At 39.3% G+C, this 17,205-nt stretch overlaps 1 protein-coding gene across 8 annotated transcripts in view; it reads right to left on the bottom strand.

The window, feature by feature from the left end:
- The window catches only part of CYRIB (CYFIP related Rac1 interactor B), a 98,953-nt gene that overhangs the window by 31,156 nt on the left and 50,592 nt on the right, over positions 1–17,205 (bottom strand). For 4 of the 8 annotated variants that reach the window (XM_037379241.1, XM_037379237.1, XM_037379235.1 and 1 more), the window contains exon 2: positions 11,776–11,847. Coding sequence is in view for 2 of the 8 variants with exons in the window: in XM_037379235.1 (XP_037235132.1) it covers positions 11,776–11,847 (72 nt within the window). In the remaining 6 variants the exon portion in view is untranslated. Of the gene's footprint in view, positions 1–11,755; positions 11,848–17,205 lie in introns of all 8 variants that reach the window. The other 4 variants (XM_037379234.1, XM_037379240.1, XM_037379236.1 and 1 more) reach the window with 1 other exon arrangement.

Genomic DNA, 17,205 nt, shown 5'->3' with positions numbered 1-17,205 from the left:
AAGAAAACAGAATCAAGAACTGCGTTTTGTCTCTAGGTGTATAAATAAATAGCGAACACATTTCTTTGGCAACAAACATACTTCTAGGGAAAAAAGGCTGCTGGCATTAGATAATCCATAAGAACACATAGGCCATAATAATTTAATTACTGAAGAATCAAAGTTGCAATAAAATACTAGCAGTAAGTTGTTCCACCTACGTTTCACTTTGCTTTAGAAAGAAACATAATAACACAAGATTTCTAATTTAACCACACAAATTAGCTCTTGAAAAAATTCATGGTTTGGATGCTGACCTTCAAAAAAGGCATTTTCAAGCCACCACTGAGAACCATTTGCTTAAAGAAAACTAGCATTCTTAGACAGCCTCAATCTGCTATATACATTCTTAACCACCACCTTAAGACTGGTGAAATAATTATTTTAATAGTACAGTTTGAAGGAGAAGAGATGGGATACTACAGTATCTCATAAAGCTTCATTGGCAATAATAGTGTAACATTAGCTACGGAAGGCTCTGAAGATCTACAGCAGCATAGGCAAGAAGCAGAGCGGAGACCCCACAGAACTCAACATAAGCAAAAAGACAACTATCAGACACCGTTACAACCATAGAAATTTCTTTCTCCATTCTTTCCAGTGCATGCATCTCTCTAGTAGGCTTCCCCCTTGACTAGGATTTCTCTGAATAGCATCTGCTTTCTTCTTTGCCAGTTGGCTTCAACTTCCTTTTACTCTCTCAGTAGTAAACAACAGCTAGTACTTCAGGACAACTACCTCACAGGACAAAAAAAAAATGGTTAACAGCACTATCTTTGTAAGAGCTGCTGCAACTTCCTTAAAACCACAGGCTGCTCAATTTGTGCTTTGCAACAAAGCAACAAAAACCAAGCACTAGAAAATGTTGGTTCCTGCAGGTCAGGGATAAACATAGCTGATACTGTGACTAAAGAAACCAAAACCAAAGTTAGACTCAAGACTACTTCAAAAAGCCAATTTCCTGAAAAAATTTTGAAGAAAAATTAAGTAGGACAGAACATTTAAGAACACTAAAAAATTCTACCCAATTTTTTTATTTTTTTTTTGTTGTTGTTGTTGTTTTGGTAGTCAAGAGCTCTGATTAAAATTTTGGGTAACAGTCCAACATTCACTGAGCTATAAACAACAAGTAGTCCAAATTCATTAGAATGACCAGATTGTAGAAGTAAGTATGAAAGTAATAAAGAAAAAACCCACTATAGAAGCAAGGCTAGGGATTTTGTAAAAAATGTTTCCTAAAGGTGTTAGTTCATTATTAAACAGAAATGCCTAAATTTCCAACTGATAAAATCATTGAACTCTAGAATTGCTCAGCTCTTCAAATCTTTCTGGACAGAATACTGCACTTACAGTCACAAGCACTTACCACCTGCAAGAAAAGCGTGCTGATGCTCAGGTAGTTTGTCCTGAAGGCTTCAATGAATGAGCAGAAGTTAATTATTAACGAAGTCTTCCAGGACTCTTGTAATAATGAAGGCATAAGGAGAGAAGAGGCCTAGTAGAGCCATTAGGCATAAGAGAAGCAACCAGGAAAGCTGAGAATTATAGGTCAACTGGACTATAATCAGTAACAGGCATAGAGATGTTAGCACAGGAATCCATTAACTGGATTCCTGTCTCTTAGTACCAATGAGGATGCCTTCATGCAAAACAGATCAGACTGAGCATGTTTGATGCTATTAACTTGATTTACACTGGCAAGCTGATAGATATTTGATTTTTGTACGTGACTTCACATCACACGGTACTTTAAATGTAGAGGTTAGCACTATGCGATATAATAAAGCACTGCCTAAATGGGTAAGAAATTGACTTGTAGACCTCTAGCAGTCAGCGGGGAATAATCAGGAAACATCCATTAAAAGTGGCCATATGTTAAATTAACAGCGTGATGGATTCCTTAAACATTTTTTGCACTTTGGATGCACCTTAATTCAGACACAGGAGCATCTAAATGATCTATCATCTATTGTCAGGTTCAAAGTGCATCACTTGAGTTCTCCCACAGTTAGTACAGATGATCTGTAAAACATCAGATCTTCCTTCTGACTGATTCTCAAGGTCTGGATCTGCAGATTAGTATAGAAAGAATACCAGCAGGCACATGATGAGACATGTATACAATATAATTTAATAGCTAGTGAAAATGGAATAATACAGAACCAAGCATTTTCTTCAATTGCTTGTGATTCTGAAGCAGTCAAGTATTTAACATTGTATTACAGAGAGAAGCAGCTCTGGGCAGGAAAACTGCCATTTATTCAATGGGTTAACAGCTCACAGATTTTGTTTAGCTTTTTTTTAATACCATTTTATGGAGTCAAACAGTAGAAGATTAATGTATTCCATCTTAGGAATCTCTGTCACACACCCCTATCCTCTCTCTTGGCTTGCAGCCTAACTCGACCACAGCACAAAAAAAAATTATATGCTAACATCTCAGGCCAACTACAACAGCAATTCAAAGAATTGTCACAACAGCTGAAGAACAAGTGGGAAAAATGTTTACAGCCATTAGAGAGGGTCAGTGAATCATCTAAGCTGCATCTATTAATTTTCAGAAGAAAACGAAGCATCATTCAGTTTGTCAGAGGAAAAGCCTATGTAGTAGACAAATCAACTGGTACCCAAATATAAAAAATGTGCTAAGCAAGCTTGGCATTATTGTGGATAATGAAACTTGAAAAAAAAATAAAAATAGTAACTGGCTAACTACTGAACAAACCGTGTGTTTCGGGCATCCAGATCATCTTGAACTGATGCTCGTAACTCAGCAGTACATGAAAACAGATTTCAGAAGAGAAAAAGCTAACCATTAATTTCCAGTATGAAACCAACATCTTCTGTCCAACGCTGTCTGACCTAATTAAGAAGCCTTTACACACCAGCATAGACTTGTCAGCAGCTGTCAGTCAAGATTTGCTGCAAGAATGGTGATTTTGCAGGCTTTCCAACACTCAAGTTCTGCTGCTTATTAAGAACTGAAAACATTGAGTAGTAAGACAGAAAAATCTACAACAACTTTGCAATAAATCTAAATTACTTTCCATGTACTCGATTGGTAATTCGGCTCATCAGGGAACTTCAGAAAGCATTATTTCATAAAGCTTACAACGTTTATTAAAGAAAGCTTGCACAGGATTCACGTACGGCATGCGAGGTATCAGACACCCAGCCTTTAATAGTAATCTTTGGATCAGAATCCGCTTTGCTGCCTTCACAGACCAAATGTTTAAATTATTTGTTTGAAGTGCAAGCTCGCACTAGTATTTCCCTTGGTAAGCATCACCAACTTGAACTCTGCGTGAGCCAGAGGTAGACTACAGCACAGATGTTCTCAGTCCATGAATCTTAACTGCCCTCTGCATACTGCTGAACAGCACAGGACCTAGCTCAAACACTACACTGCTCCGGCAATTTTTAGACACTCCTGCTCTCTTGCTTCATTTACAGACTTGAAATTAAGTTTCAGGAAACCACTCCAAGACCTAGTTACTCTTCGAAGCACATATTAAAAACAAGCCCAGTCCAAAACAGAATCACAAGTCAAATACATCCCACATCTTGTGGGTAATAAAAAAAAGAACGTTAAGAAATGTTTAGTAATAAAACTTGATTTTTTTACTTTAGTAACAAAGATGGCTCAACTATAAAAAATAAATCATAGCTACGATCATGTTTCAAAGGAAGTTTCAGAGCATCTGCAGATGAACCCATGGTTCAATGCTAAATGGATGGAAACTCCAAGGATAGCATCAGTGATTCAAAAAGAAGATTCTTCTATATCTTTATGATAAACATTAGATTAAGTCTATGCAAAGGTAGTCTATCACTAGTGCAAAGCGGCCTCAGTTCTTTGTAAGAAAGCAAGTCTGCTGGTTGCCTGCTATAAAACCACCTTTTTGACTTCTGGCGGTAGAAAGCTTCAGCTCTAATCTTTCTTCTCCATTCATTTTGAATGTTAACTGTACCTTAAAAGTCTATGTGTCATATTAATCCTTTCCCTATCCTACATAATTTCTCATTGCTGTCTTATAGTATCTTGTATTAGTTGCTATGCTCAAACCCATGTTTTACGTTTATAATTTAATAATAGAAATGGTGATCTAACATGAAAGCTTTCTTGACAGTTCTCAACCTGTGTTACGACACCTGCCAAGAGCATGCATTACATTTTCTGTCCTTTAGTCACATATTAAAATGCATTTATGCCAATATAACTCATTCTACTGTACTGGCATACAGCTCTTCATACTACACATCCAAACACCTAGCGGCACTCTCAGTTCCACGTGCTAAGGTAGAAGTGCAACTATTTACTCAGCATACTCCAAGTGAGGTCCACAAAGCACTGTTTCAGTTTCTCTAAAGCTTAGCCTAAAGATTTGGCTTCAAGAGGAATACAGCAAAGAGCCATCAGGTCTGCTTTGAAGAAAATATTTCAAGGAACTTTAGATGCTGCACTATAGATTAACAAGGGGAAGACAAGGTTATATACAAAAACCCCTTTTAAAAACTAACAAAAAAAAAAAAAGGGAAAACCACAGATCATTGAGAAGCTTGTATGGCATAAGAAAATGTTTACACATACAAACTAATATACAGCATGAAAATTTCTACTTCATCCACTTACAGGCATGTTTTCCACAACAAACCATTACTTTGGCTTAGTGGAAACAGTAAAATGGAACTACCATAATCCTAATTTTTGCATCTCAAAGCTTTCCATAGGAAAAAAAAAAAGCTGCAAGTTGAAAACCAAATACAAGGGATTTTTTTAACCAAATCAGAAAGTTAGTTTAAATGCTTCCAAATAAACTTTTTCACTTCTCAAAGCAAGTGAGAATACTTAGTTTTGGGTAACCAGAAGACAACTAAGGACTTTTAAGAAAACAGAGATGTGACTTCTTGGGTTGTTTAATTTAGGGTTGGTTTTGGGCGTTTTTTTTGTTTGTGGTGGTTGCTTTTTTGGTGGTGGGTAGAACTGTGATATTTTAGTCCAGGCTACACAACTTCCTCTTTTACTGCAAAGAGGGGAGAGGGGGAGGAAAAAAAAAAGCCTGCAAGAATTATTGAAGCAAGTCCTGTGTCCAGCAGTCAATTATTCAAACAACTGAATTTGCTATTTCTGGTGGCATATTATCTCCTGTATTTCTTCTGAACCTTTATAAATCTACACCCTGAAGTGATTTACTACTGGCATATAACATGAGCAGAATTTTGAAGAACTCTCTAGCATTCAGGCTTTCACTCCTCAAAAAAGTACTTAAGTATTCCTAAGATATACTGCATACCTTTACAACTTGAAATGATACTGCCATTTGCTGTCTATTGCATGTTGAATTTCCCTATGACTACTTAGCATTGCTATTTTTCTGTAGTTGATGCTTCCTTTGATGTTAGGCTGTTAACACCCAGTTGTGAAGTGCTCCTGAATACCAACCAAGTGATTCAACAGCTTTTTTATCTAAGCTATACACATGATATAATTTCTTAGGAATATGGCAGAGTTTAAGACTAAGAGTTCTGACTCAATATAGCATAACAGAAATGAAACCATACCCCATCCCAGGAAGTTTGCCGCAACACTCATCCACTTGCATAATAAAAACAGTAAGAGAAGAAAGGTCAAAAGGGCTTTCCCATTCAGCATTATTAGTAGTGTGCTATCAGCTCTGAGCAACCCCAAGACCCCATAGCCCTATTCAGTGACACTTAAACAGAGGAGTCATTATTTCTTATACTCTAGATTTCTATGCTTAGGGTAAATCACTTTTCTTGGGACTACATTAGGTCAGAGAGAACTTCAATCCTGAAAGGAAACCAGCCAGAGAAGACTAATTTACCACCTAAAACATCTTTTTACTGGTTTTAGCAAGTTCTAACCATAAACTGCTTCCTTAAGAGTATTAGAAATTGGGAGCTGAAGCCCCAGTTAATGCTCTGATAGTTAAAACTGTAGAATTAAAAAAAAAAAAATAAATTAAAAAAAGCTGCTTATGCTACAGCTACAGAAGTATCACAGACAGCATCTCTGCTGCTCAGAGGCAATTTATTCCAGATTTCAGAACACAGATTAGCTTTTAAATAGCCTGAAAAGCCCTTCCTATGGAAACCAACAGCAGCATGTTTTGCCATACACTTCTCAGAGACTCAAGGGCTGAGCAGGTTACAGGGGATACCCAAGGAGTTTGCTTTAACTCCTGCCACCGAAAGTCCCTAGTACAGCTCCACTAAGCAAGTCTCAGCAGAGGCAGCTCCTCCATACAAGTCAGGAGGTGACTCCATACAAGTGCAAGAGTGACTCCATGACACAGCCTTGGGACAAGCAGTAATTTCTGCCTAGAAGATTGGGGGAGCTCTGCTCTGGCCCCAGTAACAGTCATATAGCACTGAGACTCTTGAAAGCGCGTCCAGCTTGCCCAGGAGTGCCTTGGGTGCCACCTACACAGAATGAGATCTGTGATGACTTGCTTCAGATAAATTAAAAGAAGGAGGAGAAAGGAGAAGGGGGAAAAATGTTTATTGGGTAGCATTTAATTGGAAGCATGCACAAAAAATACAGAATACAGGGTAGCAAACGTAAGAGACCTAACATGGAAGTGTCTGGGCCCAGCTCCCAGGGACCATTGTGTGTACTCACACAACAGTGTACTCCAACAGTCAGGAAAAAAAATGAATCCGAAAGGTCAGGAGACATGTAATAAAGTCTTAATTCCTGCATTGTAATTCAATCATACCGAGTCTCAACAGCTGCACACTATTTCTGCTCAGTAAGTTCCAAAATTAAATTCCACAATGAGCTAAAAGGAGGCAAGCTGCATCAGGGGAAGTTCAGATGAGACAAGAAGAAAAGGTTCTTCACTGAGAGAGAGTGGTCAGTCACTGGAACAGGCTCCCAAGGGAAGTGGTCATGGCACCAAGCCTGTCAAGAGTTCATGGAGCGTCTGGATGATGCTCTTAATCATACGGTTTAGTTTTAGGTAGTCCTGCAAGCAGCAGGGAGTTGGACTTGATGATCCTGATGGGTCCCTTCCAACTTGAGATATTCTGATTCTAAATAATAAAACTGCAGTTACATGGTGAAGCAGTAAGCTGAATATTAACCAGATCTGAAGGACTATATGTCAATAGTCCAAGTCCCCAAAAAGTTAAAAAAACATAACCAACAACCCCCCCCCCCCCCCCCCAATCTACAAATGTCCTTTAACAAGCATTTAAGAGTCCTTCTGTAAGTCAGGAAGTGAACTAAGTAACTTCTGACATTAACCTAATATAACAGACCACATAAAACATCACACGAAGTCCAATCACCTGTCTCAACAAGCACAGCTTTTCAGGTCAAATGTCTTTGTGATGAGAAAAGTTTACATATTTTCCTAGTCTGTTTAAAAGTGACTTTTTGAAAAGTCAAAACAACCCTTTAATTAATGTCTTTGAATTGAAGGTTCATTGGACAAACAGAATTAAACAGCTCATGTTGCCCTCAGCAGTTATTTACAGGTGGAGAAAAATAGCAGCTTTACCTTCATAAACAAATTGGCAGGGCTGAAATCTCAAGCAGAAAAGTTTACTGAACAAGCCATTAAACCAGATTCACAACTCACTTTTTTTTTAAACTTACTCTAACAACTGTTGCAGTAAGACTACTGTGTGTAAAGGAAGGATATTTTGGAAGAGCTCTACACTGAATTCTGCTCAATTACAGTAAAAAAACACCTGTCATTGATCGTTTGCAGATTACTACTACCTTCGTTGAAAATTTTAAGTAATTTTATGTCCACTGTGGTAGAAAAGATACCACTTTATGTTGCATCAGGACAGGGAGATTATTTACATTCATTGCTAATACATACTATTAGACTTTAAAACACACAGGATTGCACAAAAGCTTTTAGCCCCTCAATCCACCCCGATGCTATTGCAGCCAGCCACATTAAACAAGCCCTAAGACAAAAGATAGCAAATAAATAGGAGCCAGCTCTATTTGTCTTAAAAAATTGTCAGCTATTCTTCTTTCTTGCCTTGGATATCAGCATTAATACAAAATAAATGCATGCTGGTAGAACATTGCTAACATAATCAGAATTTCTACCAAACTATTTTACAGTGAGTGCCAAGAACACAGAAAGTCCTTAACCTCCACAAACTAAGAATGATTTCAACAAACCCACTTTCATATGGACGACAAATCAATTCAAGAAGCCCTACTGAATTGCAAACAGAATTTATAGGCAAACCTACAGCAATATATTTAGAGCAACACTATCAAAGGAGATTGTTTTTAACTTGTGGCACAAATGGGAAGTAAAAGTGGTTTCAGTTGTCAGAAAGACATTCATTATTCTTCATGTATTTACAGTATCCTCGCTGTGACTGATTATTCTTTCACCCTTGATGGCTCCCACATTACCCTACTGTTGGTATCTGGTAAGCTCTGCGGTGAAAGCTTTTCAAGTTGCTCAGAAGCATTTGTAACTTCACCGCTTTCTACACTGGTTAAACAGACTTGCCCAAACAAAAAAATCCTTCTGAAAGCACACATTAAATGCTGCGTATTTTTTAACACCTGTTCCCTTGTTTACTAGCAGAAACATTTAGCACTGGTCAAAACAAAACAGAACTTGGCTTTATACTTCTTGCAGTACATCTGAGTTTACATAAACTTCCCAGACAAAGCCAAAGCCATATGTAAATCCCTAACACATGTATTATGGCCTTACTCAATACAGTATCTCTTCTGAATGAGGTCCTCACTTCTAAACTTCTGTAGGTACACAGGTATGGAGACAAATAGAAACAAACTTTCCTGCTCTTTGCAAGTTTAACACATACTAAGCAATTTGCACTAAAAGGCTGAAATCGTTACCAAAGAGATTTTAAAGATTCTCCCCACAAGGAAACAGAACATTGAAAGATATAAGAGTAGTATTTGTCTGGCTGACATAAGAGCCATACTAGCCACAACAAAGAGTTCTCAAAATTAATAAGAGAATGACAGGTATGCATTTGCTTCCACTTTGCAAACATAATACTGGAGGTGTTTTCATATTTATTAAAATTAGCACAAAATGCAAAACCTGTTAATCCACAAACACTGCAGTATCAGTGCTGGAACAGGGACTCTACAACATGTTAAATCAGCTTGCTTGGAATATCTCCCCATCATAATTACAGGGGAACAATTGTAAGTTGCATGGAAAGATTTTTAAATCTTTAAGCATGCAGACAAGTTCAAGCTGCATATGAGAGATAAAGCTATAAAATAAAAATGAATAATTATCAGAGATTATATGCAAAAGCAGGAGAAAACTATCAAGATCTTTTCCAAATGACTGATATGCTGGAAAAATAACCCATACAAGAAAGTTAACATAATGAAAAAGAAAAGCTAATACAAGAAAAATAGGGCAAACACTGAAGGTGTTGTATGTCCTTCAGTGTCTGTGATAATGGACAGCTGAAACATTACAAACAAAAGAAATACCACCTGGATAAAATAGGCATACATGTCCTATACAACCATTTAGACTAGTCTGCCCCACACCACAGTCCAGCCGGTTTAATATTTCTATCTTGGTACCAGTCACACAAGACCCATACACTCTGCCCCAAGGGATGAGGGGTCTGGGCACCACATTCACTTTTCAGCATATTCTCAAAGTTGGGAGCTTGAGCTGAAACCTGGGTCAGACCTAAATCATGGCACAGCTCAGCAGGCTCTTAGCTCATGTATTCTCAGACGAAGGTTAATGTTGGAATCAGTGAAATCCTGATTTAGCGCAGCACTACCCCTGAGCTAAAAAGCACTTCTTGGTCCTAAAGGAAATGCTGATAAGATAACCACCACAGTTGCAGACCAAGAGCTGCTTTCTCAGCGCAGTGATCCTGTTAAACTTCGCTCTCAGAGAGAGAGGAGGGATGATGGGGTGGGAAGGGAAACTGAAGTAGGGAAACCGACAGAGGACCCCTCACTACTAGGCTAACAAGCTTTATATTCTTCTGTACAGTGCAAGCTATGCACTCGGATTTAGTGACAGACATATATTATTTATTCATACCATATGTGATCAGAATAATCCAAGGGGTTAACCTAAAAATTACTACCAGATAGTTACAATGTGGTTCAAAACATGTTGATAATCCAGTGCTTTGGTACCTCAAATTGTGACATACCATACACACCACAGGTTCTTTCTCCTGTATATGGAGGGACATGCATTTTCAAACTGGGTATTTGGGAAGGAGGCTCACATGTTTTAGTTTCAGGAGCTGCTATTTTAAAGCCAAGGCAACAAAGCCCTTTAAATTATCACTCACAAATAGATGTACTATAAATGTCATCTTTATAGGAAAAATGACTACATGAAGTCAAACGCTGTTATCACAATGTCATTTCTGACAGATGCACATTATTGACCACTACCAGTCTTCAAAACTTTCCTACCATTGATCTAGGTTCAGCAGAGCAGCAGAGTAACAGAACAAAGTATTTTAATATTCTCTATGAACCCTTGTTATTAGCAACAGCTACACAACACTACTTCACGAAGTTACACTCCGTTACTTATAAAATTTCGACAAATTAACTGGCATGTGAAGATTAACAAAGCTTCTGTAAATATTTGGGTTGTAAATGCTTAATGTTTCCTTACTGGCTAGGATGCTGCTTCTTTCCATGTTCATCCTTGGATCCAGCTGCATCACCCCATTACAGGCTAAGAATCCCTTCCTGACATGAGTTTACTTAGCCCTGTACCTCAAATCGTAGCAGTAAATAGTAAGGCAAGGATTCAAGCTTTATAGAGGGTATATAGTAAAGTATAATCACAGAGGAAAACTGAATGCATACTTAGTTTACAACTTTATGGATGTCTTCCCCCATATCAAAGACTACTATTTCATTTACAAAAATCAAATATTTGAGAGGTGAGCTGTACATCTGGTACCTATTACCAACACACGTACGCTTTAGCTATGTCAAGACACACTCAGACATCCTAAATTCTCATGTTCCCTTATGATTGCCTTCTAATACTGTAGCTCAATGACTTAGTAGCTGTTTACCAGCCCAAAAGTCGTCGTAGCTCTTCACTGATGATCTATACCTGTGAATCACAATACATCCTTAGTTTTATTATCATACATTGTTTTCACTGAAAATTAGGCCTCAAACACCACAGAATAATTACAAGCACTTTAATGACATCTTCCAAAGCACCTGAACACTAATATTAGCATGCTTAGCCACATTCAACTTCTAACCCAGATTTTGTTAAAGCTTCCTTTTTTTCTATCTCTCCAGGCTCTGCAGTATCAGATTTGAAGTTTTAATGTTTGCACTACCACACTTCAAATAGTCTTTATATAGTAAGAGGTACAGACACATTGTATTACCAGTTGAAAAGGCAAACAGACAATGTTTAACATCCCACTACAGCAAAGAGGCTAGTCTTTTTACTCCTACTGTGAGAGAAGGAATTCAATCACTTCGTATTCCTATTTAAATACCCATGTTATCCACTGCTACTAAGCCTTTTATCTGGTAAGCTAGTTAATTAAAAAAACCCAAAACAACCTAAACCAAAAAACCAGTAACATTGCATGAACTACTACTTGCTTTCAGTAGATCAAAATACCTTGTACTCCTTGGCCTAAAATACTATGGAAAACAAAGAAACATTCCACAAGCAAAGACACCTAAGGAAGTGTTTACCAGTTGGTAGAATCGTTTACCAGTTGGTAGAATCTTCTTGCAGTCTTAGAGAATTCCCTCAGATTACCGATGCAGCAGCTTGTCTTCAGAATCTGAACAAATAGAAAAATCTCATTAAACATAAATGATACACAGTATTTCAATTATATAAGCCAATGCTGGAGTAAACCAAAGTTAAACCTGTAGTGTCAAGGAACCTACATAATTCTTTAGGAATGCAAATAAAACATGCTGATTTTATAAACAGTTGTGATTTTATGGAAGTGACATTACCAGCAAATAGAGGTATCCTTACAAACTCTTCTGTGAGTCAGTAAGGCAATTAGCTATCCATGATCACAAGCATCAGAAATAGAGCACTGCATCTGAGAATTACTGAGAAGTTACACATAGTTACTGCACAAAAAAAAATAGAGCATTACATCTCTGCATTACTGAGCCAAGTTACACATAGTTGCACCAGAAAAAAGTAGGTCTGGATTCAAGATTTATTTACAGTGTCATATATATTGCACACAGCTAAAAATGATTCACTGCTACAGTTTTCATCAGTTAAAGCCAAATTTGGCCAATGGCAGTTTTTTACCTTTCTGAACTTAGTCTAGAATTACTTAGATCTAATTCAAAACTAAGTTTCTTGTTTTGAAAACTAGCATATATATGTATGGCCAGACAGAACTGCATTTCCTAGGGAAATGTGGTACTGAGATCTACTGCAAGCATTCCAAGGGTGTTTTCTTTGGGGTAGGTTTATAAAGCAAACTGTCTACTTTTTTTGATGCAGTAACTGGATGAACTGGCCAAAACTGCCACTTTTCTGTTGTTGCGAAAGGTTCATAAGCCTCTTCCACTTGGGGCTTTGTAGGCTGCTTCTATTTCAATTCAATTCAAATACTCGAGTGTTGTCACTCAACCCGTCTCCGGTAAAACCACTGTTGCTCTTACTTCAGGTATTGTTTCCAGTGTCATGATTCCACCCTGCCAATACATCACATCTCAAGGTTTCTTTTAAGGAGTGATCTTCCATTTTGTACAGCAGTTCTCTTTCTGCTTTTACAAAAAAAGTCAAGCACATTCTGCAATGCATCTGTTTTTAGCATAAACTTGTTTCAGAAATATAAAATCCCTGTCATGTCATTGCAGATCCAGCTGAGATGCATGAAGTATTCAGCATTAATTTGTATTTAATCAGCTATCAGCAGCAGCTCTTACATCAGATAATCCTGATTAACAGGCATTTAACAAAAAATATTCTGCTTTGCAGTGAAATTTCTAATCACAAAGGCCATAGTATTACTGATTTGTTCCACCATGGGAAGGGTGGAGGGAAGGGGAAGAGCTACACAATATCGAGGCTGGGTAATGATTTTAGTTACAGTGAAAACTATCACATACTACCCACTCCCTCCTGCCCTGTCTGCAAAAGAAAAACTTGCAACCTGAACAGCAGCTAGGAGAAGAGAAGGCAAGGTCTCCAAGTTACCATGCAAAATTTAGTTGACAAATAAAATCAAGGGCTCCTATTCAAAGCTACACTGAAGCAAATAGTTGCAACAGAGCACTCAGAAGTAAAAACAAAAGAGAGTAACGTTAGTCAAAAATATTTTTTGCCAGTTTGTGTCAAGGCAGCATCTAAAATAAGCAGGTGCTTGGGAAATTAAGGTGGTTTTGAGTCTGGTGGTTTGGTTTTTTTCCCCTGCAAATGTTGTATGAAGTACTACTACTCTCTCTTGCAGAAAAGGAAATCTAACAAACATCCAAAAAGCCTTATACACTTTGCTAAAGCATAGCCTTCGCTTTAGCAACAGTTCCACTACCCTGTTTCAGTCTATTCATTGACAGTCCTTTTGCCAAGCAACCGTATGAATTTAACAATTCAGTTAAAAATTTCTGAATGGCAGGCACAACGTCTTATCCTCATGTGCTGCTCGGTAAGTTGCTGAGCAGAGCAGCACTGCCCCTGCCTACATCCCAATAACAGTATTTGAAAGTTCTGTCAGCTGAGTGACCAATTATGCAATTGCAACATGTGGTTTCCTTCAACAATCAACAAAAATACTTCCTCCTGCCCTGCTATATTATACTATGAAAAGCTTCCTATTCAGTACCAGAGAATGGGTTGGTTTTGGGGTTTTCTCCCCCCAGGCACAACTGATCATTTCATTAAACGGAAAAACTGGGTTACACTTCCACTGGACCAATGAACATATATATCACCATGATGCCAAATTTCAGTGTTTAAACTTCCTCATAACTACCTGGCATAGCATGCAGGATTTTGTTTTACTGAAAGCAGTAACTATGTCTGCTGGAGATCGTTCTGCCCCTCCGGTCCCACACTGCTCTGCACCGCTGCCTCTCCTGGCTGCTCAGCATCTCCCCTGCTGTAATTCCTCCCCGACAGCCCATTCCTGCCGACTGGCCTTCAGGTGAGAAAGGGAAGCAAGTGCCAGCAACTACAGCTGCACACTACTTCCATATGGGAAAAGTCAATCTGGCAGAACAGCAGTAGGGACAGTGGACTGGAGGGATCATGGAAGCATCCACATGCACAGGAACTATGTAACATAGTCTGATGCGACGGGAGGAACTAGAGAGGAAAGGGGCTGCTGCACGGGCACGCTCGCCAGGAGCGACTGGGCAGCACTGCACATCGAAAGGACAAGGGGTGCTGAAGCAGGGGCACACACAGAAAGCTGCAGACGTGGTCCCTTTGGAAGATCTTCCCAGCTTTCAAGGCAACAATTCCTTACATGTGACCTAGATTAATCTGCTTTTGTTGACAAAACCTGAACTTTATTCCTTTTTAAATAATGGATCTCCTGTAGTATAAATAACAGAGCTGAGAAAAACTAAATTAGCTGCTACCTTAGTTTTCAGTCAATATTTGTTCAAAAATTAATTTTCTTTACTTCAATAGACCTTTGTGGAGTAAATTAACACTTCTTCTTTGACAGGCTAATGAAAATAGCAGGTGAACAACAGAATAGTAAGCTCATTCTCAGGAGATATCCTTGCTTGCCCTCCACACGCTGCGTTGGCATAGCTTTGTAGGATGATGAATTCAACAGAAGGAAGCAGACAATAAACCTACCTGTACATATCCATTGTTATATTGATATATATATATCCCTATAACCTGTGGGTACCTACTAGTATCCATAAAGATAACTAAGTGTCAGAAGGCTTATGATAGCTTGTAACGAATTCTGTTGCCAGACATGTAACAGCACATAAATTGAGCAGTCAAAATAATCCCTGCAGAGCTTCTGACAGGTTACTCTTCATAGTAAGGCAGCTACAAAAAAAAAAAGGCACAAAGCAACACATCCAGTGTCCTACAAAAGTCCAGGAAGTTAGGGACACTTCACCTATCCATTTAGCAACCATCACTGACTTCATGACTTATTTAGGGAGAAGGTGGAATTAAACTCTGAAGTACAGCACCTGATTAAATCTTGTTCACCATACAAAATTCATGCTTAAGAAAAGCGTTAACCATAAAGATGCAAAGTCTGCTGTGAATCGCACAGTGTTAATTTTTCTCTGGCATACCCGTTTCAACAGGCAGAATCACAGCCACTGCTCCCCAAGCCTCCAAGTTTTGCACTCATTGGAGCTTCAAGGAAGAATACTTCTGAGAAATTTATTAATGGCTATGTTCTCAGAAGAGAATGATTAAGCCAGTAATTCAGAATCACAGAATGGTTTGGGTTGGAAAGGACCTTAAAGACCACCTAGTTCCAACTCCCCTGCCATGGGCAGGGACACCTTCCACTAGACCAGGCTGCTCAAAGCCCCTTCCAACCTGGCCAGGAACACTGTCCCATGGATGGAACACTCACAACTTCTCTACAGCACCTGGTCCAGCACTTCAGCACCCTCAAAGAATTTCATCCTAACATCTAATCTACATTTCCCCTCTTTTCATTTAAATCCATTCCCCCCTGTCCTTTCACCACATGCCCTTGTAAAAAGTCCCACTCCAGCTTCCTTGTAGACCCCTCTAGGTACAGGCAGGCTGCTCTAAGGTCTCCCTGGAGCCATCTTTTCTCCAGGCTGAACAACCCCAATTCTCTCAGCCTTTCTTCCTAGGAGAGGTGCTCCAGCCCTCTGATCACCTTCATGGCCTTCATCTGGGCTCTCTCGAGCAGGTCCATGGCCTTCTAATGATGGAGGACCCAGAGCTGAATGCAGTACTCCAGGTGGGGTCTCATGAGAGCTGACGGGCAGAATCACCTCCCTTGACCTGCTGGCCACACTGCTTTTGATTCAGCCCAGGACACTGTTGGTTTTCTGGGCTGCAGGTGCACACTGTCGGGCCACGTTGAGCTTTTCATCCACCAGCACCCTCAAGCCCTACTCCCCAGGGCTGCTCTCAATCCATTCTCCGCCCAGCCTGTATTTGTGCTTGGGGTTGCCCCGACCCATGTGCAGGCCTGTGCACTTGGCCTTGTTGAACTTCACGAGGTTCATACAGGCCACGTCTCAAACCTTTCAAAGTCCCTCTGGGCAGCAATCCTTTCCCTCCAGCATGTTCGCTGCACTGCTCAGTTTAGCACTGTCCGCAAACTTGCTGAGGGAGTTAATAGGTTTTACAGAGAGATTCAGCATATTCCATGCAAGACTGTTTGCTAAAATCTTGTAGCAAACCAGCTAATTATTGCCAGGTACAGCAGCTTCTACGTACAGGCTTCAAGTTATCTTAAATAATTTTCCAGTCTTTGCCACCATCAAAGCCAGACTGCCACTCATAGCCCAGGAAAGCCCTGTGTCAGAGCTGGCTGTAAGTCTTCACAAGCAGGTAACAGGGAGGACTCAAGGCTGAGATCCAGAGGGAAACAGGTCAAAGCCTTTCCTGAAATCCTGCACAACCCGTGGCTGCCGAGCCAATAAACCTGTACTCCAGTTCTCTGCCTTGCTCCAGTCAGACAACTCTCCTCCCAAGGATACCACCAAGGTGACCAGCTGGGGTGGCCTGAGATGCCATTTCATCTCCTCTGTGATTGGCAGCTTACACAGCATTTTCTAAAACCCAGATAAATGTAGATTTCACAACTTAACATGCAGGTTATTTCAACTCAAAGGCTTTCTCTAAATTACATCTACGGCTAACTCCACCTAGCCTATATACCCAACACCATTTTATAGATATGAAGCATATTTAAAATCACGTTGCACACATCATCTTTGCCTGTGCTTGACTTTGCTTAGCAAAAAACATAGAAAGCACAGAAGAGACAGCAACAGGGATTTTAGGTGATGTATGCTCCCCAACACAGGTCACAATAGACTGTTAACAACAGCCCATCCACAGGTTAAGACATATCTGAAAAGCAAAGTATACAAAATGAGTAAAAAAACAAATACCATAAAGATAACTAAGTGTCAGAAAGTTTATGGTAGCTTATAAAGAATTCTGTTGCCAGGCATGAGGCAGCACATAAATT

This window comes from Falco rusticolus, chromosome 3 (genome assembly GCF_015220075.1).
Source record: "Falco rusticolus isolate bFalRus1 chromosome 3, bFalRus1.pri, whole genome shotgun sequence".
NCBI classification, from domain to species: domain Eukaryota; kingdom Metazoa; phylum Chordata; class Aves; order Falconiformes; family Falconidae; genus Falco; species Falco rusticolus.
The sequence above is the reverse complement of the archived record's forward strand: the minus strand, read 5'-3'. Positions and strand labels throughout refer to the sequence as shown.